This window comes from Gobio gobio, assembly GCF_949357685.1.
Source record: "Gobio gobio genome assembly, chromosome: 11".
Lineage (NCBI taxonomy): Eukaryota > Metazoa > Chordata > Actinopteri > Cypriniformes > Gobionidae > Gobio > Gobio gobio.
The window spans coordinates 40,133,946-40,160,532 of NC_137104.1; the positions used below are offsets into that span (position 1 = coordinate 40,133,946).

The 26,587-nt window shown below is 38.8% G+C and overlaps 1 protein-coding gene across 4 annotated transcripts in view; it reads left to right on the top strand.

Moving 5' to 3' along the window:
- Positions 1–26,587, top strand: part of celf3a (cugbp, Elav-like family member 3a) — a gene marked incomplete at its 5' end in the record, with an annotated part of 90,660 nt that overhangs the window by 51,071 nt on the left and 13,002 nt on the right. For 2 of the 4 annotated variants that reach the window (XM_079828804.1, XM_079828805.1), the window contains 6 exons: positions 1,107–1,195; positions 6,363–6,605; positions 8,138–8,414; positions 9,208–9,290; positions 23,527–23,575; positions 24,215–24,340. In XM_079828804.1, coding sequence (XP_079684930.1) covers positions 8,270–8,414; positions 9,208–9,290; positions 23,527–23,575; positions 24,215–24,340 — 403 coding nt within the window. Of the gene's footprint in view, positions 1–1,106; positions 1,196–6,362; positions 6,606–6,665; positions 6,939–8,137; positions 8,415–9,207; positions 9,291–23,526; positions 23,576–24,214; positions 24,341–26,587 lie in introns of those variants that run through there. The other 2 variants (XR_013817474.1, XR_013817473.1) reach the window with 2 other exon arrangements.

Here is a 26,587-nt window from a genome sequence, read left to right on the forward strand (position 1 = left end):
GACATTTCATAAACAGACTAATTTACAGAATTTCAAAAATGCCAGAGCTCAACGGTTATAGTTTTATTTGCATTCCATTGCCGTTTAAAAACAGGTTGGCGCCTTTCTCACATGAATATGCAAAGTTTTTTTCTTTTGAATTTCTAACGTAGGTGTATTGACAAAACACTGTAAGGGGTTATCGTGAAGCACTCGAATTTCAAGACTCATTGATTATGATACCTTTTCGTATTTCTTTGCGGGTGAAAAAAAATACTCGTAGCTATAACACACACGCACACAAAATCTCTGGATGTTATTTTCGAGTTGCTGAACTGGAAATAAAGAGATGCAACCTTTTAAATATATAATTAGCATATATTACAGGCCTAATTAGTTAGTTAATATGCAATTATTAGATTTAAAGCCTTGACATTATAATACATACTTATTATATATTAAATCAAACGATTATATTAATAGAGAATATAATTAGTGTAATCAATATTATAAGTAAATGTCATAAAACCATAGACCATTAAATCTTACAATTTAAAAACAGTGATGCTGAGGTTTTACAGTGATGTTCGTCAGCTCGCATGTTTATTTTACGTAGCGTAGTTATTATTCAATTGGTTGTGAGGGACACACCCCCATACGCGAAGCGCGCGTGCACGTTTCAAGTGACGTGCCGTGCAAAACTTTCCACAGCTGCGTGGGATGCGATCCATGAAATTACCCGGCCTCGTCATACACAGTTAGCTCGAAATTAACTCTATTCAAATAGCCTATTAAAATAAACGCTTTGCTCAAGTAACCAGTGCTTTTGTTCTTTTGTGCATGATCATGCATTGAAAATATAGGCTATAACTAATGTGATTTTAATAGAATTTCATACTTTCTCTTTAAGTTACATGTGTTTGGAGCTGAACTGAAACTATATAAGTATGCTACTGATACTGGATACATGCAGTACATGTTAGCTTACTAAAATAATAAGGTTGTGCTTTCTATTAATGTTTTACAACTTCTTCCCCTCCCCCTCCCGACTGTCATGTCTTTGTCTTTTAACCCAATCAACCTTTTGTTTTATTTTTCTCCCCCTTGTCCCTCCTCAATGTATGCAGATCTTCTGGTGAAGGACTTTGTCTGCCCAGCAACAGGGTGCTTGAGGGGACATTCAATGCCCTTGTATCCCATCCGCTTGCAAATCAAGGTAAAGGATATTCTGTTGCACAGAGAGCACACTCAGTACCTCTTAATAATCCTTTTATATAACTGTAAATTGTCTCAGGCTGCAAGTCCACAGAACTCTTAAGTCAGTGGTGCGTGGTACAATGCACAAGCCAGTGCAGTGGATAAAATGTAATGTTGTCTTAAAGTTACTGGTTATTGCAATGAGGGATGTACACATGGTCAAATGTTGTTTGTTTTCCCACTCAGGCCTTCTGTACAAATGCATTAACCACAGTGGAAAGTTAGAGCTCTATCTCCCTCTACTGGTACAAAGTGATCTCAATGAGCTGCTACTTTGTTGCTAAAGGCAACTATTATAGGCCTCCTGGGTTAACGTGTTCCCTTGTTAGAGGTACACTATAATGCCAAAAGTATTGGGACACCCCTGTATACAAACATTTGTGAAAGAATGGGTCGCTCTCATGAGCTCAAGCGTGGTACCGTGATGGGTTGCCACCTGTGCAATAAGTCCATTTGTGAAATTTCCTCACTACTAAATATTCCACGGTCACCTGTTAGTGGTATTATAACAAAGTGGAAGCAATCAGGGCCGGCTCTGTAAATCTGGGGGCCCTAAGCAGGATCATTTTGGGGCCCTGCCTTGCAGTGAATAATGGAGTATTGCACTGCAAACCAGCAACTGTATACAATCTAACACTTACATATTTCATCTGTATATCTTTTAACATGATTGCCTACAATTATTTTACTGCTTATTAAAGTACACTCACTGAAACAGTAAAAGTAAAGATTATAGATTTGCAAATTTAAGGTCAATTTGTTGTAAACAAATAAATATTAATAATTTAGCATTAACAATATATAGCTAACTTACAACATTAGCCATAGTGGTATGCGGCTCGCTATGCTCTACTGAAGCAGCAGTAGAGTCACCTCCTCCAGCTGCTGAGATTACAATATAATTAATAATAAATACAGTATGCAGAGTAGATAAAACGCATTAATTTTAAATTAATATTAAAGTACAATTAGACAACATAGTGAATTATGATTATAAAACTAAATTTTTTATTGGCAAGAGGAAAATTAGCTATGTTGAAGTTGCGCACAAAACTATTCAAAAGAAAGGCAGTGGGAAATATTTACTTGTGTCAGCCTCCTGAAATGTTTCTCCACGACCACCAAAATATTTAAGAATGGCTCCTCCTGAGAAAGTGACATTTAGTTTTTTACAATTATGTTAAGGGTAAATGAAAAGAAATCCAATGTTAAATTATATTATTTAATTATTGGTTGATTAACTCTTACATACTGTTCATATTTTAAACCTTCACAGCATGGAGTGAGATATTTTTTACCTTTAATGATTACATACAGTAATACATTCACTGTAAAAAAAAAAAATCAGGTGCCCAATTGAAAATTTTCTAGTGAGCGATAACATCTAAAAAAATCAGGTGCCCAATTGAAAATTTTCTAGTGAGCGATCACATCTAAAAAAATCAGGTGCCCAATTGAAAATTTTCTAGTGAGCGATCACATCTAAAATTTTCAGTTGGCCAAATTTAATTTCTTGAAATTTAATTGAATTAAAATGCATCAATTCACATTAACTCAATTTGGCCAACTGAAAAATTTAGATGTGATCGCTCACTAGAAAATTTTCAATTGGGGACCTGCTTTTTTTTACAGTGTTCTTTACTAAAATTTACCACAAATCCATTTTGCTTTTAGGTGTCTTGTATCGATCATCATTCAATAATGTTTCAGAGAGGACACTGTGTTTTCTTTAGGTTTAAATGGTCTGGGCGATTTAGCTTAACAATAGCCTATATAAAATATTTCATAATAGTATATAGATTAATATTTATTAATAATCTTTAATTGCCTATTCAATTAAGACCATAAGAAAAAGCTTGTATTTAACCGCTTTATTTTAAACTTCATTTTGATTTTGACTGTCAAATGATTGCTCTTTCTCTTCCTATTACTTTCTTTCTCTCGAATGTTCTTAAACTATTTTTTTATTGTAATAAGCGTCTATTGAGACAAAGATTTGTCGGTTTTTTCTTTCCCAGAACTAGTGTAGGTCATGTAACGTTAACTGTTAAAAAGAAAATACATTCATAGGAGGTGGGTCTGTCTCTACGCGGTCTGTAGCCCAGAGCTGGGGCCGACGGCTGGACCCTAGCGCAAGCAATGTTGATTCAGCATAATCGACGGACAGCTAACGTTATGCTGCGTTCACACCAAACACAAATAGAGTGTCTGGCGCGAGTGATTTGATTTCAATGTTAAGTCAATGGAAAGGCGCGTTGACGCGCGTCTAGAGGTCCCGCGGCGCGGAAGGCGCTTTTCGCGCGGTGCGAATGACGCGAATTGAGCGTCTTGCGTGATAAACTGCGGCGACGCTGGCGAGTGCAATCTGTAGTTAGGGGGCCCCCTAGTGGTGGCGGGGCCCTAAGCAACCGCTTAGTTCGCTTATAGGGAGAGCCGGCTCTGGAAGCAATTGGGAATAACAGCAACTCGGCCATGAAGTGGTAGGCCGCGTAAAATCACAGAGCGGGGTCAGCGCATGCTGAGGCGCACAGTGCGCAGAAGTCGCCGACTGTCTGCAGAATTAATAGCTACAGACCTCCAAGCTTCGTGTGGCCTTCAGATTAGCTCAAGAACAGTGTGTAGAGAGCTCCATGGAATTGGTTTCCATGGCCGAGCAGCTGCATCCAAGCCTTACATCACCAAGGGCAATGCAGAGCGTGGGATGCAGTGGTGTAAAGCACGGCGACACTGGACTCTAGAGCAGGAGACGTGTTCTCGGGAGTGATGAATCACGCTTCTCTGTGTGGCAATCCAATGGACGAGTTTGGGTTTGGCGGTTGTCAGGAGAACAGTACTTGCCTGACTGCATTGTGCCAAGTGCAAAGTTTGGTGGAGGGGGGATTATGGTGTGGGGGTTGTTTTTCAGGGGTTGGGCTTGGCCCCTTAGTTCCAGTGAAAGGAACTCTTAATGCTTCTGCATACCAAGACATTTTGGACAATTTCATGCTCCTAACTTTGTGGGAACCGTTTGGGGATGGCCCCTTCCTGTTCCAACATGACTGCGCACCAGTGCACAAAGCAAGGTCCATAAAGACATGGATGAGCGAGTTTGGTGTGGAGGAACTTGACTGGCCTGCACAGAGTCCTGACCTCAACCCGATAAAACACCTTTGGGATGAATTAGAGCGGAGACTGCGAGACAGGCCTTCTTGTCCAACATCACCGCCTGACCTCACAAATGCACTTCTAGAAGAATGGTCAAAAATTCCCATAAACACACTCCTAAACTTTGTGGAAAGCCTTGAAGAGTTGAAGCTGTTATAGCTGCAAAGGATGGGCCAACTCCATATTAAGCCCTACGGATTAAGAATGGGATGCCATTAAAGTTCAAGTGCATCATGTAAAGGCAGGCGTTCCAAAACTTTTGGCAATATAGTGTATTTTATTGGGGCTTATTTTTTTCTGTTGTGCTTGCGATGAAGATGCAGACACTATTGTGCCTAAATATTTTTAGACAAAACAAATATGGCAGTATTTGTGAATGAATACATAGGATACCTAGTATAGTCTCTAACCCAGAACTGACAAATCAGGTTATTGCTCGAAAGAATACACAACGTAAAGGTCAGGGTAGATCAGTAGGTGACCTTTATGCCAGTTCACTTGCAGTGAGGGGATGCAGCTGATATAACGTTTCATAGCTCACAAACATATAGGCCTTAAGCAGCTTGATATGAATTTATATGAAGGAAGCTAATGATGAGAGCAGTTTGTTTATCATCCATATTTCTTGGCTATTGGTTGAAAAAGCCACGGGACATTACATTGAATTGAATTGATCTTCCTGCATAATTGACAGACCACCGACAAGCTCTCAATGCTGCAATACTGGAATAACCAGCAGATGTCGTCGTTAATTCAACTGTCTGGTATAATCAGTTGAGTCATCTGTGATTGTAAGTGCGTACTCTTGTGTGCGTGAATGAGTCGTGCTTTGAGTCATAGTATAGAGTATTTTTTTGTCTTAAAGAGAGGTTATCAGAAAGATTATTTTTTTTTTATTCATATGTTTTTTGGGTCAAGGGTAAAAACAGCATTGGCGGATTTAGGGGCTCTTGGCAGATGGTTGCCAATCCCAGTAAATGAACACAAGTACACTCTTTAATTTAGTTTACCCTGAGAGCCAGACAGCCTGATATATAGGCTACTGACCATTAAACAATTACAGATGCACTTGATGTCTTGGAGGATGTAAACCGAACACACTGTGTGTATGGTGGTTTATATCACTTTCTAAAGGGTAATTTGATTTTGTTTGTTTGTTTTTGTATTAATCGAGAATTAATTCAAATGAATTCCCTGACAGAACGTGCACTGAGATAGAGAAATTGCTCGACCACAGAGTGAGGAAAGCACGTAGTTTATGTGGGCGTTAATTTGCGAGAAAACATGATTTGGCTCAATGTAGTTTCAGCACCGTGGTCAGAGCTCGACGAGAACAAAAGGCGGATTAGCGTCCTTGATATCAGGGACCGTCCAAATGTTACACGCACACGCAAAAAGCGAACACTACAATAAAGCAGTGGCGAAACGTAAACCTGTTTATTTCACTGTCAAATTTCTTTTGAATAATACGTGGTTCATTTTTGGATCCTTGTTCTTCATGGATAAAAGTTTCATTAATATAACTATTACTATTGTTCTTTATAATTAATAGAAGGACATGTTATCGCCTTTTTCTCTTTTCTTTATAGGCCTACTTGTTTTAATTGTACTGATTTCTTGTATGCATATGGTAAATATGTCCCTTGTACTCAACTCATTCTCCAAAAAAAACAAATCAAGAACGTGCCTGTACAATTTAATTATAGTAGGCTATTGTACTGCATTTATTCAAAGGTATTTTACTAAGATTAGCTTTCATTGTGAGAAAGTATCAAATAAACTCTATCCCTTTTTATATAACTTTACAGTTACAATATTTGAAGGTGAGGTAGCCTATGCATTATGAAAAACAAAACTAATTGTGAAACCGTTGCAATTGTAAGATATAATAGTGCAAATACAAAACAATAAAGTCTCAACTGTGAGAGACATATAGGTGCGATTAGGAGAAATAAAGTTTTCTTTTTACTTCCATATCACAGTGAAATGAAAAAGGACAGCTGTTCGTTTTTGACAGCACCCAATGGTTTGTGAGAGGAAAATATAGACGCTCCCTTAAGCCGAGTAAGCATCACGGTTTCCACACCCCGAGGGAGGACAGGAGATGGACAGGAGGGGGACACCGGCTTTCGACGTCAAAAGCTACGGGTTATACGGAGTGTCAACACCGTGAATATAGGCTACAGCATTACAGTGCGTCTTCTTCACTGCCTCTGCATTAAAACGTGAGTGAAATATATTTTTAGTGGCATTTGTACGTGTATTGATTCATGCATGTATTCTAGTCAACAGGAGATATTTGAGAGGGCACAGAGAGACAAAAACCAAAACGCTTCAAGGGTGACAGATGCACGGATTTAGTTGAATGTCCAGTGGTTTGCGTCCAAGCCATCCGCTCTCCATCAGCTCTCTTTATCCGTGCACGTAGAATATCAGACCATATTCTACAACCAGGCTGAAAGGCAGCAAATAAACAAACATCCCCTTGGGATTAACAAAAGCGAGAGAGGGAAGGAAACGAGAGCAAAATTCGCCGTCGCACACACACCAGAGAGCCCGTAAGATTTGAATAAACTTCTTTCAGTCTTTATTGATTTGAAGGCGTGAAGTTGCATGGACAGTTGCGTGTTTTTGTTCTCTGTCATGTATGTGCGTATGTGCAGTTGGTGTCGTGACAAAGAGCCACATACGCCTGAGCCTCCAGTGTGGATTAAACAAAGAAGCAACGGGGATATCCGTCAATATTTATAAGCATTTTTATTTTATTGCATTCGATTTGAATGTGCTCTATTGGCAGAGCTCGTAACATAAGTTTATTCTTTCTACTATAACATTTTATTCTCTTAAATCCTTTATATATAGATCACTCTTATTCTATGTTTTGGTAACACGTTGTAATGGCTTACATTATTGATATCGATGCATTCATTTAAACATATCATTAGTGTATATTCAAGTGTTATTCATAGCTTATTTACACCACAAATCGACTAAGCATTGTTATGTTTGACATCTCAGTGCTTCCAGCACTATTGAAATCCTTATTATCCTCCATAATATTATACAATTCATTCACCTCAAACCAATCAACCTACTGAACTTTGTTTTGATATCTGTTTTGCTTTGGTGTGCTATCTGTCTATATATAAACGTTAAAACTTTAAAAAAAAAATGTAATTCTGGCAAGTTGAATGGCGATTGGTGGTCTTTCTTTCATTCATTTGCATATTGAATTGCGATTGATCTTTCGTTCTTATATCTAGCTAACTGCCTTCATATTGCAACGTGGACGAGGCCTAAAAGTTGATGTTTTACATTTAATAACGCATATAGTGCGTATTTAATTATTTAAAAACGTTTCCACAGGTTGCAAATTAGTCAGTGCCCATATTCTTCGTATCTTCGCTCAAGAACAGGAACGGTTTGAAGAGGTAACCATAGCAACAGAAGACCGCTCCAGCGCTTCATTATTATCGCTCGGTACAATGGCTAAACTTAAACACACTTTATTCGTTCTATATTTCACAGATATATGATTAAAACTGTAGTGTTTTTTTTTAAAGGTATCTCAGATACTTAACTGGTGATGTAACGTTAAACCGAATTCCTTTTGAAAATTCCCCTCCTGACAGTCTTTAACGCCTTTCTTTGGCTGCTTTACAAGCATCACGTGTCTTTTACAAATCTAAATTCTGTCAATGGGAGTTATTATAAAGTGTTAGCGAGTATTTTAGCGTTATCTGCTTTTTTAACGCAGAGCTGTCACGGTTCAAACCTTTCCACCGGGGCTCGTGTTCAACAGCGCGACTCTTCCTCCGCCGCTGAGCCGCTCTCCAGTGCTGAAACCCCGGGCGCAGCTGTCGCTCCGTCCCCTTAGGAAACTGTCCTAATGAAGGAGGCCGACGCCATCAAGCTCTTCATTGGCCAGATCCCGCGGAATCTGGAGGAGAAGGACCTGAAGCCCATCTTTGAGCAGTTTGGGAAGATCTATGAGCTCACGGTGATCAAGGACAAGTACACGGGAATGCACAAAGGTAATTAAACGAGATTGACGCGGCTCTATTGAACGGACAGTCTCAAGGGGAGATGGGAGACTAATGGTGCTAGACGAGTTTCCTTTTCATATCTGAGGAGAAACGTCGTCTTTGACAGTTGGACATACTGGGTTTTAATGTGTAGAAACTTTAACCTTTAGTTTGACACATGTGACCCTGGACCACAAAACCCGTCATAAGGGTCAATTTTTTTGAAATTGAGATTTAGGCCTATACATCATCTGAACACTTAAGCTTTCCCTTGATGTATGATTGGCATTATTTGGCCTATATACAACTAAATCTGGAATCTGAGGGTGCAAAAAAATCTAAATATTGAGAAAATCGCCTTTAAAGTTGTCCAAATGAAGTCCTTGCAATGCATATAACTAATAATAATACATTTTTGATATATTTACAGTAGGAAATTTACAAAATATCTTCATGGAACATGATCTTTACTTAATATCTTTAAGAAAAATTGATCATTTTGACCCATACAATATTTTGTTGGCTATTGCCACAAATAAACCCGTGAGACTTCTGACTGGTTTTGTGGTCCAGGGTCACATATAGCATTAATTTCCTTCCACCTCATTTTGAGTTTGCTTCCGATGGTCTAGCACTCTGAGATAAAGAAATCTATTCTTAGAAATTGCATCTGTTCAATGTTTTTCCATTTCTTAGTCACAGTTGTCATATCCTTTTATGCCCGCAAAACACTGCTTGATATTCATGGACTGTCTAGGTTTTTATTTTTTCATCCCACGTTGTTTTCTTGTGCCCTCTTCAGGATGTGCGTTCTTGACGTACTGTGCGAGGGAGTCAGCCTTGAAGGCCCAGAATGCACTGCACGAGCAGAAGACATTGCCGGGGGTGAGTTGTCGCTGGTAATGACGTGAACGCAGAGACGGGCTGTTTAAAAAATTGATTTATATAAATCAGACAAACATTTCCAATTGTCTATATATAGCAGACTGCATATAGAATAAATCTTTCATCATAAAGCTCTTCTAGCAGGACCGGGGGAACATGAAGTTGATTCTAAAAGTGGAAATAACACGTTATGTGGTTCAGGAAACAGGATCTGTGGAAATCTGTGTTGACTGAACAGACTTTAATTAGGTATGTAGGAGGGCACAATCCTTGAAGGCATCCGCGATCATGTCGCTCTCTGAAGTCGTTGATTAGCTGTTAGGCCATCTGCCGTGACGGGCAACCTGTAAATTCAGAAACCTCCAATCTCTTCATCTTTTTTTTAATGCCTTTTTATGTTTTCATCCGTAAATCACAGACTTTTTTGATTTGCCAGATGCACGGGATCATTATGAGCGGTGTAGCGAGTCGAACGTACTCGACGTCAACGTATAGAACTTGAGGATGAGATTATATGGTCTGTTTTGAGATTTAATGAGGAATTAATACAACTATGCGCTCAGTGCTCGCATGATGTTTTTTTCCTGTTGATTAGACTTGAAGCGAGCAGACCCACGGGGAATCTTTTGCTTCCTCTCCAATTCTATTTAAGCGAGTTTAATTTGCACGAGAGGAAGCTGCATGCAAAAATGCTGTAAAAGCAGAGACACGATGTGGACTGAGCGGCCAAACAAAAGCTTCTGGTGCATCTGAGCAGACTCTAAGCCAAGTGTGGTCCCACCAGACATCGGCTAATGAAGGGATATATGGCTTTATTACTCCGTATGTCACATCGAGTAGCATCAAAGGCTGGTTGAGTAGTGTAAGAAGCGAAAGAATTAAAACGAAAGTGCGAGCGAAGTAAACCACGTTCCGCCTTAGTTTCAGAGAAGCGATGTTTGTGAGCATCTGTTTAGATTGTTTTTCCTCATGGTGCGTAACGTTATGCGCATGTGTGCTCAAGAGTAACTCCAGAACAAATCCCATTATTAGCATGACAGTAGTCTGACCTTTGCGACCTCTCCAGGCATAGATCAGCGGGTTCCCTCGGCTTTAAATCCTCTCTCCTCCTTCTCTGTCCCTCCATCCTTCTATTAGTCTACCCCCCTCACCTAAGCCTGGTAAGACGGTGTTCAAACCTCCCCCATGAGGTACGAAAGGGAACCATGTTATTAAGAACTATACTACAGCCCCCCCTCTCTCCTAAAGAGAAATCTCTCTTCCTCTTTCTCTGTCTCTCTCTTTCATTCTTTTTTCTTTTTTTCACGCACATGCAGACAGCCCAGCTGTGTGGCATTATTACCAGCTCATGGCACCTGCCATTCAGAGCAGGCCCCGCCCCCAACCTGTCAATCATAGCGAATGGCTCCGGCAACGCTGCGTGATGTGTGTTTAGAGTGTGTGTGCGGGCGAGATAGGAATTGTTACCACGATGAGGGGAGAAAGACAGATAAGATAAGACCGAAATTGGCTTGGAACCTTCATTTCTCTCCTTTTCTCTTTTTCTCTCAGGCTGTGTTCACACTAGACTGAATTCAGATTTTTTGTTTTGGATGTGATCTTTAAGACTCGCTGTTTGCATTGACAATTTGCGAGTTGTGAAAACGTACCCGCTTGTTCAAATAGTGTAAGTAAAGGGATAATTCAACCAAAAATGACAATTTTCATCATCATTTACTCACCCTCATGAAACTTTCTTCTGCTAAACACAATTTTTCTAAACACAGTTTCACTAGTTTTATTTTAGTATAATTTAATATAATTTTCATTTTGCATTTCTAATTTTCTTTTAAAGGAACACGTTTTTTTTATTTTTGAAAATAGGCAAATTTTCCAACTCCCCTAGAGTTAAACAGTTGAGTTTTTCCGTTTACAAATCCATTCAGCCGATCTCCGGGTCTGGCGGTAGCACTTTTAGCATAGCTTAGCATAGATCATTGAATCTGATTAGACCGTTAGCATCTCGCATTCCTGCGTAATAATCAAGGAGCTTTGCTGCCGTACCATGGGTGCAGCGGCGCAATGAAATCACGCAGCGCCTGAAAATAGTCCCCAGCACGCTCCCTCTGTGCAAGCAGGTTGTCACGTTGGTTATGTTGACGGAAGTTAGCCTATTTTCAGGCGCTGCGTAATATCATTGCGCTGCTGCACTCATGGTATGGCAGCAAAGTTCCTTGATTATTACGCAGGAATGAGAGTATAGTTTCTAGCCATATTGGTCTAGAAAATCTTTTCATTTTCCGTCGGTCTTTGTACACGTTGTAACTACAGAAGAGTCTAGTTTTAAATAGGAAAAATATCGAAACTCTTTGGTCATTTTTGAGCGAGATGCTAACGGTCTAATCAGATTCAATGATCTATGCTAAGCTATGCTAAAAATGCAACCGCTAGACCCGGAGATCGGCTGAATGGGTTTAAAAACGGTAAAACTCAACTGTTTAACTCTAGGGGAGTTGGAAAATTTGCCAACTCCCCTAATTTATTTTTATTTTTAAAAATAGTGGCATGTTCCTTTAAGGTTTTTAAGTTTAAAGCTGCTGTCTGTAACACTTTTTTGTGTTCAAGATTTACAAAAATTATATAATGAGAATGTACAACATGAATCCATTTTCCAAACCGTGTTTTTGTCTTACCCTGAATCATTACGTTACACTTATAATAAGTGTTTATATTGGGACTATTTCAAGCCAGACTGGTAAGAACCGCTGCGGAGGAGCACAGTCCCTGCGTGACTCGCCATAGACATAAACAGAGAGAAGTAGCTCCGGCTGCAATGTTCTTCCGCAAGACGCATGCAGTTCTGTTTATTAACCGCTAGAGCGCAAAAAGTTACGGACTGCAGCTTTAAATTTTTCATCTCATATTTATATTTTGTTTTATTTTAGCTTCATTTCATTTTAAACATTCTTCAAAACATCTTCTTTTGTGTTCTGTAGCGAGTAAATAATGCCGGAATTTTAATATTTGGGGTGAATTTTCCCTATTAATATTAGCATTTTCTACATAAATTGCTGTATTAATGATTTAGTGTTTGCTTTCGCTACAACAACTGGGAGTAGCTGTCATTGTGGAATAAGAAGCAGAAAAATATACCTCTGCTTATGTACATCATGACATCTTGCCATGATGTTGAACTCTGTCTAAAACTGCTGTCTTCACACATTCACTAATCACTACATAGTGAAACCTACAGAGTTCACTATATAGGGAAAGAGTGATGAGTTAATTTAGATACTATAGCATATTGCATATGCCATTACACACACACACACACACACACACGCACACACATATATATATTTATATATATAGTGTCCTGAATGACCAAAAAACAATCTTAAAAATGTTTAATTGATATTCTAAACATGTGTTTTGGGTTTGTAATAATCATATTTTATGCATTTTAGACTGCTGTTTAGGCAAGCGTAAAATGTGTAACAAAAAAACACTAGTTCCGCTAATATTGAAACTCTAAATAAAAGATCAACTGAGAGCAATGTATTGAAGGGAGAGCTAAAGGAAGACAAGGGAGGAGGGGTTGAACAGATGGCATGGCTGGAGTGGCACCTGGCCTTATGTTTAATTTCAGGTGAGAGGCTTGCAGTGATTGTAGACAGAGGAGGAGAATGGAGACCTGGAGTCCTCTTTCTGGTTTTCAATCCCATGGTCTCCTCCTCCTCCACCCCCTCGTATCTTTCCCCATCTCTCCTATCTCTCGCTCTTTGCTTATCGTTGCCATCCCAACATGTTTGCTTAGCTCTGTCTATCACATGGGCCCACTTGCACGGGCACAACAAAGCGGCGGGCTTCATCCAAGACACTTAAGTCGCTCACGCTTTCGTTCAAGCTTTTAAACGTGATCGTTTCCTCTATTTTAGAATTGGCCACATCTCAAATCGTACTCGTTTTGGCCTCCTCTTAGCATTTTAAAAACCTGCAGCTAGTGCACTACAGCGCTAAAAAAAAAAAAACAGATGAATTTGGAACACCGTTGTTGTGTTGGCGATTTATGGTGAAATGTGACTCAGCTGGATCCTATCTGACTTCAGTTAAGATAAATATCAGCTTTCGCATTGAGTTTTTTGTGGTTTGTTTTATTTGCTGTTTCAGGAACAGCTTTACTCTTACTCCTGCCTCAGCCACAAAAATTGTGACAAGAAAGCAAGACGTAGTAGATCAGCAGGACAGACCAGATAGCTTCTGTTTGCACTGTTAATGTTGTTTTTACTATTATCATTTTGATTCAAAGCATCATATTACGCCCGATCTCTATCGAACTAGCGCTCCAATTGGTTATTGATAGCAAAATGGCAGTTAAATGCCTGCCTATGATGTGTGCGTGCACACATTTGGGCATTTTCACATTTGGGACGAGTTGTGCGTCTGAACGCATGTGTTTAAAAGAGCGTCTGTTGTGCCTTTGTTGTGGGGGAAGGGAGGGCAGGTGTTATTAGAGAGGGGGATGGAGTGTGTGAGAGTGAATGTCTGGATGTTTGTTTGTAGTTTAGTACAATGTGCTCATTCTGATTTCCGTCGTAGTATGTTTCGGGTACCCGGAAAGTCAAATAAGATAAGATTGGTGGTTGTGTACCTTTAAAAATGTGTCATGTTTTGTTCAGTGCATGCTTTTTACAAATACAGTGCATTGCGCTTAAATGATGTGTACATGTGAAATGTACTTCTATGAAAATCCAATTGTATTGTGTGTAAGAAAGCGTATTCAAACTCTGTACTATATTACTGTACTTTTTACACAAATAAAAGACAACCGATCATATCAGACACACACAATCCGACAATCCGAAATTGCATTTGCTCGCGTTTCCTTTCCAGATATGCGCGATTAAGTATTTTTGACTTGGTGTCAGTGTCTATACTCACATCCAGGCAGGATGAGTCCATTGTTCAGATGGATTGAAGGGTTACAGGGTTCGAGAGCGTGAAAGAGGGAGAGAGGTGAAAGTAGGTCTAATTAAAGAGAAATTGGACGGATATGTGAAAAGGGGGAAGATTGAGGGGTGAATTGGGGGAAGGGGGGAAATGAAAGAAAATTTGACATAATGAGCCGGGGGTGGTGGTGGGGGGAGGCATCGGACGTCCATGAGCTTAAAGACAGACATCTGCTAGCAAGTGTGTGTGTGCGCGCATGTGTGTGGCCTTTGATGATTACACACTCTGTGAGAGCAGAACTTAATCTGATGGACATGTATCCACTGTGCACAGCAGATTATTTCACACCATCGAGACATAAAATAAACTAGCTAATGGGCATTTTCTACTTTTCAAAGTGTAGTTAGCTGCAAATACTGCCCGTTTCATTCACTCCTTTTGTGGTAGGGTTCCGATGCTCAGACATTTATTATAATAAAGTCACGGACAACAGATCCTCTTGGGTCCATCCTACTTCCTCTCTTGATTTGGTTGGTTTTCGTCGTCTGCAACAAATCATGCAATCTTAAGAGCTTGTTTGCTGGCTGTAATCTGTCTTCTTTCTGAATGTGTCCCAGATCAATATCGTTGCTCAGGAAAAGCCATAAAGGCACTAAATGATGAATATGGCATTTGCTGATTTCCTGATGAGTAATAAGGACGTATCGAATTTTCAATTTGAAGTGTCCGTGATAATGTTTTAAAACATATTGGCCTGGTTTCATAGACCAGGCTTAGACTAAGCCAGGACTAGGCCTTAGTTTTATTTAGGACATTTAAGTAGCTTTCATAAAAAGAAAACACTTTACTGGTGTGCTTCTGCTTATTTTAAAATATGTCAGTGCAAGTTGCTTTCATTAAACATGTATTTTAGTCTGGGACTAGGCTCAAGCATCGTCTGTGAAACCGGGCAAAATATTCTATACCTGTTTTTGCCAGGTACAGTTGTTTCAAATGAAGACTATTCATTATGATAGCGTTAAAGGTGCTGTATGTAAGTTTTTCACTTTACTAAAGCATAACAATACCATAATATGTTTGCAGAAATTTAGGAAACATGCTAAATTCACCTACTTGTTTCCGTGTTGGAATGTCCGTTTTTGTTTTCGTCTGTGTTAAACCCAAAGACTGTAAATAAAATATGGACGTAGTGTCCGTGACGTCACCCATAGGATTCTGATGAGCAGTTTTGAAGCGCAAAGTATGGATGAGATGGCCATTGCAGTGCAGATAACAGAAAATGGGCAAAAAGGTGGGACGTGGGCGGAACTGAAGTGACGCGATGACTAACAAACAGCAGATAAATGGCTATCCACCTGTCACTCGAAGTGGCCACGCCCTTAATTATGCAGAACTTTAATGCTTTATATAATGTTAACGAATGAGTTATAAAAAAATTCACCCCCCTCACAGTTGTCATGAAGGGCAAAATTAGCCGTATAGACCAAAACCACAATTTGACCGCAGATTTTACCCGAACTAAAAAGCCTCGGCATCCGTCTAGAAATCTCTTTGAACGAGAACATATTAAAACGCGGATAAATCAACTTATCAACATACAGAGTGGCTTTCATTGTCAATTGCGCTCGCTCCTGTAGTGTGTGGCAACCCGTCGAGTCTGAGCAGGATGGGGCGGGGAAAATACAATCTTCAATATTTTGAATGTGGACTGCAGTGCCTATTTCGACCACTAGCTGTCAATCCTACACACCGCACCTTTAAATACAAACATACTGACAATTACCATAGACCGTACTTACAGTGGAAGTCAATGGGTCAAACACACAATGATTTTAAGTGCATAACTATCTACTATAACCTTTTTATTTATTTGTTTTTAGAAACTGAGAGCCAAGTCGATATAATCTGTAAAGAGTAGCAAAGAAATATGCATATTTACTTTGAAAAAAGAGTGTTGAAATCTATTTCTTTCCTCTTCCATTTGGCATTTGGTTCCCAAATAATAAAGTAGCAACCCCGTCTCAATCAACAGGACAGTTTCTCTGATGTTGACTGCGTGTTCACTGTGTTAGACATCAGCGCTATTGCAAGCATTGCTCATCTGAGGTCTGTTTGCCTGGCAAAAACGAGTTTGTTTGAATGTGCTACATTCAGAATTTGATATGCATATTGAGTTAGCAAGCTCAACCAATGCACATCTCCATTTCCCAAGCAGTGCCATTTTCACACATGCCCCCCCGCCCTCTCTCTGTCCATCTTTTTTCTATTTAAGCAGGCGTTCACGCTGACAGTTTTAAGTCTGTGTTCCTATTGTAATTGCTTAAGGTCTGGTGATTGGCACATTTGAAACAGGCAAACTGATTAGAGCTTATTGATTTTTTTTCAAGAATGAAGATTTTAGGGGCTTTAATCGTCCAGCCAAGATGGTGTTTCATTGTCTAAGAGTAATTGATGTGACTTTTCAAGCAGCAACAGCAGTGTGACATGCTATTTCTAATTCTTATGGGATTATCATACATGCAGTTTCGATGACCTCATAATTAATAATAATGGACTATTTGTATTCAGTGTTTCAGGACTATTTTTACATATAAAAAATGACAAAGTTCAAATAAATGGTGGCCATATGCATTTTCCCTTATACATTGATATAAATTTAAGCTACAATCTTAATGTTGAATTGGTCAAGTATTCTTTAAACTGAATGTGTTTATATCAAATGTAGAATTTTGTGTTTGAGTATAAGAAACACAAGAAATATTGTTATCTTTGGCATGTTTAATGGGCATGAAACGGCATATTTGAATATATTTCTGTTGTTTTAAAATGGGAAATGATAGAGCGGCTGAAAGAATAAGCTAGAAAAGGAGATTGAAAAGAAAGAGACTGGAATATATTGGGGGTGGGGTGGCGCGCAGGTTGATTACGGTCGCAGGTCCTGTTGCCAGGAGACGGCTGGGACAAGGGATGCTGGGTTGCTAGGGAACCAGCTCAATGCAATGGCCAGCATTGCATGATGGGTACAGAGGCAAGATTGAGAATAGTCTTTGTGTGGATACACACCTAATTTAACATCTGCCACACACACACACACACACACACACACACACACACACACACACACACACACTGACAAGTCGCAAGAGAGCTCCTCTTGAGCTAGCTTGAGTGCAAAACACACACAGATACACACACAGTCACTCTTTCCATGCACAGAGAAACTTGGGGAGTATGAACAAACAGCATGCCTTGCAGGCATATATCGTGTGCATGAATGAGTGAACGTGAATTGTGATCTGATTTTTGTGCTCTTATGAGTCACCGGTATTCTGAATTTTGCTCATATCGTGCATTGGTTTGTGTGAATGGAAAAGTCAAATTTGGGTGTGTCTTCACATTTTTGTTTCGGGTGCATAAGCATATAGGTATTTTACAAGTCAGACGCTGTGATTTGTTTGTATGTGTTCGAGGCACTGCATGGAGGGTGGCGGCAGAGTAAATGTCAGTTGATTGAATAATCTATGGATTTAATATCCCATAATCCCACTGAAATCCCTGGCCTCAGATCAAGGCGGAGATTAAGTGTGTGTGCTCATCATGTCAATGGAGTTTTTTTGCTAGCAGACGAACCAAGCGACGGTTATGACCTGTGCTTCTAATGGCTTGTTCAGAAAGATATTACATGGATGTGTTTTTTGGGCGTTTTCTATTCTTGTAAGCAGACAATTGCACATATTGTAGCGTACACACACACACACTGTATTGTACCCACCCACTTTTTACAACCAATGATATTGGACCCACTCACTTTTATCGTCTCTAATTCATGTCTGTTTACCTACCCCTAACCGATAAACACTTATTATTAAACACGTTAGATGCTTTATTTCCCCTTTTCTAATATTTTCTTCATTTTTATTGAAAATCATTGCCTTTCTGATCTGATATGTGATGGGAAAAGGGAGTAGAGCGAGTTCGGCAAAAGGCAGATTCGAACCTCGGGTCGATTTGCGCCAAAACTTGATGCCATGTGTCTTACCCCCTACACTATTGCCTCTCTAAATGGGTCAGTGATTTCCGTAATTTTGTCTGGCCCAACCAGACGTTTAATAAACAACGCAGTATATTTGTACTTAATGTAAATGGCGTCTACTCCAGTAAAAAGTTTCTGAGAGAGGACCCACCCACATTTATTTAGCTCCCGACGCCCATGAATCATTTACTTTAATAAATTGTTGTACTTTTTTGTTGTTGTTGTTGTGGGAAATACCTGAAGGGTTGTTATGAATGGTTGGTGGTATCAGCATTCTTTTTATTTTACATAAATACATTATTTTATTCAACATTAAATTGATTAAAAGTGACAGTAAAGACGTTTATATTGTTACAAAAGATTTGATTTCAAATAAATGCTGTTGAACTGTTTTCAACATTAATAATAAGTTGATTATATTTCTTGAGCCCTAATTCATATGAGATTGATTTCTGAAGGATCATGTGACACTGAAGACTGGAGTAATGATGCAGAAAATTCAGTTTTGCCATCACGGGAATAAATTACATTTTTAAATATATTCAAATAGAAAACAGTTGCTTGAAATTGTATCAAGTGTTTTACTGTATTTTTGTGTTAAAATATTTAACTGTATTTAAAAATAATGTTACCGACCACAAACATTTGAAGGGTAGTGTATAAAGCATAGTAGAGTTTATGAATGTAAACGCAATTGTAGTATGACGTCTGTAATTATTAGTGTGGTTATGATGAGTTTGGTTGTCTTTGTCGAGGAGCGTTTGTGGAAGCCAACAGGTTTCTTTCGGCTAGAGGATGGAGAGTCTTCACTGCCTCTGTTGCTTTGGCAACCATAGCAGTTACACCCGCTACTTTTATCTATCTATCTCTGTCTCTCTCTATTTTCTTTTCACGTAAATAAATTCACTTTTCATCCATTTTGATACCTCCATCGCCCTATTTTTCTCTCTTCCCCCGTCTCTCTTGTTCTTTTTTTTCCCATCACTACCTTCCCCTCCCTTCGTCGTCCGGGGCAACCTTGTTTACCTGCTGGGTAGCTCGCCTCGCCGTTGTCATGGTGACAGAGGGTTGGTTGCCGTGCCGACCTGAAGTGGCAGTGCCACGACTCTCTCTCTCTGTTTCTCTCTCCCACTCTTTCTTGTCTCTTCCCGTCTCTCTCGTCCTTTTGTACCCTTTTCTTTCCTTTTTGTTCTGTCTCTGTTTTTCCTTTCTGTAATCCTTGAAGCACAGTGACTCATCATAGTGCAAGGAAAGACGTGAATAAAGGTCGTCAAGGATTTTCTCGTACCCCATAGTGCATCTATAGTCTGTACCGCCTTGTATCAGAACAGAAATTATGCTTTTGAGTATTGTTTTGGTTTGATGTGCCATCTTCCTGTTGATTCATGCATGCTAAATGAGTGAGCTGTTCCCTTGTGTCAACCTTGATATGAGTTGGCTCCTTTCCGAAAATGAATCCAAAATGGCACAGTCATTAACCTAATCCATTTTGCTGACCATTTCAAAGTGCTCATGCAGTCAACAGTTGGCCAGCTACCTACGTGTGTGTTATACTCCCTTGAAAACAAAGGTCTAAAAAAGGGTTTACAGCTTAATGTCAAAAGACAACCCCGGAGGTCTTCAGTTTTCCTCTTTTGGTTGATCAATACATTGATCTAAACTGTTAAAAGAACAGTTCACCTAAAAATGGAAAATTATGTCATGTTTTGTAGATGTTTTCCTGGTGAATCTTTTACCATGCAGTGGAAGTGAATGAGTACAGGTGCTGTTGAGCTCAACAAATGATAAAAGTGGATCATGCTGTGTTCCAAGTCTTCTGAAGCATATAATCATTCTGTATGAAATATTAGTTGCTTTCGCTTTATCGCTATAGATCGTATGTAGCCACGCCCCTTTTCAGCACTGCGCTCATTGTCCTCTGGTTTGTTTTTTCACAGCACGAAGATAAGATCTACGGATTTATGAATGAACCGCTGGTTTTCAAATCTTCTCGGTCTGCTGACATTTGTTATGATATCCGCTTCAAACATGACAAAAGAAAGAAGTCTCTTACGCTCACCAAGGCTGTAAAACAGTAATATTATAATACAAGTATTATAATTTAAAATAACCATTTTTCTAATTTCATTTATTCCTGTGATGCAAAGCTGTATTTTCAGCATCATTACCCCAGTCTTCAGTGTCACATGATCCTTCAGAAATCATTATAATATGCTGATTTGTTTCTCAAGAGACATTTATTATTATTATCAATGCTTAAAACAGTCTGTGCTCATTTTTGTGGAAATCGTGTTTTTTAATCGTCTTTTGTAACATTATAAATGTCTTTTACTGTCACTTTTGATAACCTGTATTTTTCCGAATATAAAACGACCCTGATTTTCAAGATGTACCTTTTGGAAAAAGGCTTTTTGAAGACCAAATCTTGTATTTTATAAAGAAAATGCTTTCATTTGAAAATAATTTTCATATTGCATATTTTTCATATTTAAATTTTTATATTGAAAGTATGGTAAGTACTGGTAAAATGTCGAAACGATCACATTTAAAAAATAATAACTTTTTGGCATACCATAAAAATAACCTGAATTATAACAATTAGGCTATCCATCTCATAGTGAAAACCATGTACCAAAATTTCCTTAACAGTAGAAGTGAATCTGGGTACTGTTTTACATTTTAAAATCACATACGGGGGAAATTTGGTCCCGTCAGCGAGGCACGCAAACATGACAATCATGCGACTGTTAGACGGTAAGCTTTTCTTTGTCTTTTTGCACTCGCGATCTTCTAGCATTACAATCGGACTCGCCGTATTTCTTGGCACACACGTTTTACGCGTATTTGGCGCCACCTATTGTTGCGGGTGTATTATTGTCATTTAAAAGTCTAGACCCTGAATATAAGACGCACCCGTTTTTTTTAAGACGCACCATGTATTTCTAAGAAAAAAAAACATTCTTTTATTCGGAACAATTCAGTAATATGATGTGCCCTTGCTGAATTAAGGTATTTCTTTCTTTCTTTAAAAAAAAAAAACACTACTGAAAGCAAACTTTTGAACGGTAATGTTCAAATATGGCACACGAACACCATTGTTTCCGTCGATCAATGTTGAATCTGGTGCCACACAACATGGTTCCTCAAGTGAATGTACGTGAACTTATGAATTTAAGAAGATTTGCGAATAATGATTTGAATTTGGAGGGGTTCAAGAAAAGAGTTCTTGGCTGAAAGTGATGGAAGAACCATTAAAGAACCTTGTGTATGAACTAAATTGGGAGCAGCAGCCCCCAATACAATGATAAAACGCCCTCAAAAGTTATTTTCCCCTTGTATGCTGGTGTTTTCTGAAGATAAACAAAGCAATTTGGGCAAATCAGATTTAAGCGCTGCAAAACAAGCTCTTACACTGAGATCAGATTAGTAATCACCAGAGGGAGTTACACTAGGAAAGCAAAAGAACTGATCCAGAACAGACGTATATAGTAGGTGTTGGAGATCTTTACAGTGCTTTACATTACTGCAGCAATCAATGAGGCCTGCTTCATTAGTCATCCTGATAAATGCCCTTCTGTTTGCGTCCTTTTCCGTGAGTCGTGTAATATATTTTTGGCGTGCTGTGAAATAGTGAAAGTCATTATGTATGGTTTATATGGCTCTGTGTGTGTGTGTGTGTGTGTGTGTGTGAGTGATTGCAAGCGAATGCCTGATCAATACCGACCCCAAATGAGCGATCGCGGCTGGTCGGATAAAACCAAGCGATCTGAATTGGGCCGAAATGTCACCTGCTGCATAATTAACGCCTTTATGTTGGTTTGGGTAATTTAGCTCACAGCATCTCTCCTTGCCTCTCATCCACTCCTTTTACTAATTGTATTTATTTAAATTAGAGCTGGAGTGATTGAACAATTCCACGTAGAATCGCGTTGTCATTTGAATTACAATACGAATACTATCTACTGTTCATGCTAATTTATAGTTTTCATTCATTTTGCTGTAAAAAAAAATTGTTTAGCCCTAATAATCATTTAATGGTTGTTTTTAGAGAATAATATGGTTTTATAACCCACTAGTAAGGTGTTGTCACATTTCTTTTACAGTTATACGTAGTCTTATACTACAGTCATTTTATACATATACAATTTGTCATGATTTTAAAAGTCTCTTATGCTCACCATGACTGCATTTGTTTAAACAAAAATGCATTGAAAACAGTAATACTGTGAAATATTATTACAATTTGAAATAGCCATTTTCCAATTGATATGTGTTTTAAAATGTATTTTATTCCTGTGATGGCAAAGCTGGATTTTCAGCAGCCGGACGTGGGTGTGGTGTGTTTGTGCGTACATTCCTTTCATTTGTGTTTACATTTTCTGGATTCAATGGCTTCAGTGTTTTCTATATTAAAATCTATTAGGTGAATGCTGAAAACAAGAGAAAAATCTGTAAATCACAAAAAAATTCAGTATTTTATGTAATTTTGCTGCTCAGGTATCTATTTTGTTTTAAAGATGCTTAGATATTTTGACTGAAAGCAAGACAAAGACATTAATGACAAATTGTGTATCCAAATATAATAATGAAAACTATCAAATGAGGGGTTTTTCCCACCTAACATTGGTTATATTTGATTATTTATGCACAATTTTTCTTTCTTTTTTCCCCTTTCTGTTCTCATTTTCTCTCTCGCTCTTTCTATTTTCGTGTTCTTTCCTCTCATATCACCATCCCTCCCTTGTTCCCCTGGTGCCTCTTTCTCTCTTCTGTTTCACAAGCCTAGAATCTCTCACCGTTTTAATCTGCCGTGCGTCTGTAATCCAGATTAGCCAGCGAGCGTGCTTAATCCCATCACTTCTCCAATCTCGCGTGGGTGTGTGCTTTTCCTGGTGCCTGAGAAAAAGAGAGAGAGAGGGGCAGGATTAGGTGTGATGGAGAGAGAAAGAGCATAAAACCGATTCTTGATGAGAGATAAAAGTGGACGTGAGAGATGGCGATTAGGCCTCAAATGGAGGCAAACAAGTACAAAGGCTACATGGAGAGAGCAGAGAGCAGAGATAAAGGGACACAAACACAACAGAAGCAGGACCAGTGTGGAGATTTTTCTTTTAACTCTGGAATATTGAGGCAGATGGGCAAGTCCTGTGATCTACTTCACGCACATACATTCAGCCAGTGCTCTGCAATAAACGCACACACAAACACAGAGGAAATGAAAGAGCTGGATTATGAAGTACAGTTTATCATGTGATCATGTGCTCTGTGTTTCAGATGAACCGGCCCATTCAAGTGAAGCCAGCGGACAGTGAGGGCCGAGGAGGTAAAACACACACACGTACAACACATGTACTGTACAAACTGTATATTTATCTATATATCTATCGATCGATCTTTCGATCTATCGACCATTTGGACAAACCATAGAATTCTATTGCCTTTTTTAATGAGTACTTTTTACCATGAATTATGAATAATTTTTACCTTTGAGCACGTCTTCAAAGGAAAGTTTTGACACATTTAACTCACTTACGGGGATAGTTTTGTCTTCAAAGTATATCCAAGTAGACACACAACCAAATGTATTAATAATTCAAGAATTCAACATTTGAAACCCATTAAATGAATGTGGAATGAGTACAGACTGATTTAATAATCTCTTATTGGATGTAAACGTCAACACAATCCAAAATCCAATGCAAATGGTTCTTTCATTTTAATCCTGCATTAAAACACACACAAAACATGAGCTGTGCCATTGTGTTGGTCAGCAAGTGACAGTCCTCTAGGGCCCTCTAGTGGCCAATAAAGTTATCGCGACATGAAACTCATACTAGCACGGAGTGACAAATATTGCCTGCGATCATTTGATGGTTATTACCACTTTAAAATGATACATGATCTTACACAGCCACTTGTCCAGTATATGTATACTTATCATGATCTGTCTTTCTGTATGTAGACAGGAAGCTGTTTGTGGGGATGTTGGGGAAACAGCTGTCAGACACTGATGTCAGAAAAATGTTTGAGCCTTTCGGGAGTATAGAGGAGTGCACAGTACTCAGAGGGCCTGACGGAGCCAGCAAAGGTGCGCAAACCACATTTAAATACATGCACTGCTTCCTTCCCCTGCAATAGGGATAACCAGGTGTATCATGAGGCTTAAATTCTGACAGATATTTATTTTATTTATTAATTATTATATAATATATATATATAATACTATTAATAATAATAAATACTATTATTATTATGATATTTTATTGAATAATGTAATTAATTTAGTAATTATTTACTATTGATTAAATTATTATTATGATTATTAAGATGATGATTATTGTTATTATTTCTTCATTTATTAGCATTTCTTGTTTGAAAGATATGGCTTAAGTCTTCTGTCTGTTCTATTACATTCTCTTACAAGCATATTCTTTTAGTAAACCCCATTTTTCACAGACTCACATTTTGAACATTGATTGCACATTTAGCACATACTATAAATATAAATTGTTACAAATCAATTGTTTCAGCAAGCCTTGCCAGTTGTCTTTGACTTGAAGGCTCTTTCAGTAAGATTGCAGACGGTAAAGCACATCTGTACAAGTCAAGTCACCTTTATTTATATAGCGCTTTATACAATACAGATTGTGCTTTACATGGATAACTGGAAAATTATGCATTTCTGTTGTTGTTCAGCTGAAGTCAGTTCATTGTTGCTTCAGTTCCGTTGTAAAGATCATCAATTATTAAATTAGTTCATTTCATCTATAAAGCAGTTCTGCGAAAAATTATGCCGTTGTCCAGCTCACTTCAGTTCTCATACAACGGCGTCAGTGCAGTCAGATCAATACAATTGTTGAATATGAAGTGTCCCCAACTAAGCAAGCCAGAGGCGACAGGGGCAAGGAACCCAAGGTCCATCAGGTGACGGAATGGAGAAAAAAAAAACCTTGAGAGAAACCAGGCCTAGTCAGAGCCTAACGAACAAACACGGTGTGATTATGATTCAGGCTGCATCACAAGTCAGAAATCATATCGGTACCGGTAGCATTCAAATATTCATCCAGTTCCTTTTGCTTGAAGATCGGAATTCATCAAGCTGGTATGGAGCCAAAGCTGGCCATAGGGTCTGTGCGGACGACCTGTCTGGTTCTTGTGGTCTTTGCTGAGGATCTGTGCCCACGGCTGTCGTGTCGACGAGGCCTTCACAGGGGATTGTCTAGTAGACACCGTCTCAGCTGACATTCAGGGCTGCGTTGTGGTCTAGGTGCAGGTTCACCATCTGATCTGGATATGGACTGGATCCGGCTGACTACGGTAACCTCGGGATAAGGATGAGACAGAGAGACTAATATTAGCGTAGATGCCATTCTTCTTACGATGTAACAAGTACATCGGGTGTTATAGGAAGTGTTCCCGGTTCCGGTTGACCTAGTTTATACAGCCTAACAATAATTTTACTGATTTGAATAATAGAAATTGATAATGTGTTATGTGTATGACAGGTTGAAGAGAACTGACAGAGTGTGTCTGCTTCCAGAAAAGGCTAGGAAGATTATTCCAGAGTTTGAGTGCTAAATAGGAAAAGGATCTATTGCCTGCTGTTGATATTCTAGGTACTATCAACTGGCCAGAATTTTGACATCGCAATAGACGTGAAGCACTATAATGCGTTAAGAGCTCGCTCAAGTTCTGAGGAGCTAAACCATTTAGTGCTTTGTAAGTAATAAGCAAGATTAAAATGTATTCAATGTTTAATAGGGAGCCAATGCAGAGTTTACAGAACCATGCTAATATGGTCATACTTCCTGGTTCTAGTACTCTAGCTGCTGCATTTTTGGACCAGCTGGAGCATTTGGTTATTAAGTGTGCGGGGCAACCACCCAGTAGAGCATTACAATAATCTAACCTTGAGGTCAAGAACGATGGAATGAATGAATCCTCACAGATACCATTTCTTTCTAAAAAAGTAACACAGTTGAGAAGATACTGCCTTTTCGAGTATTTTTGACAGCACATTTTGATTTGAGATCGGTCTGCAGTTAACTAATTCTTTAGGATAAAGTTATGTTTTTTACTAAGAGGTTTAATAACAGCCAGTTTAAAAGTTTTTGGTACGTATCTTAATGCCAATGAAGAATTAATAATAGAAGAGAATCTATAACATCTGGAAGCATCTCTTTCAGTATCGTAGTTGTTATAGGGTCTAACATACATATGTTGATTTTGATGATTCAACAAGTTTAGACAATTCTTCTTCTCCTTTAGCAAAGAATGAATGGAATTGTTCATCAGGGGGTCTATAGCACAATGTCTGATGTGATATTGTAGTAGA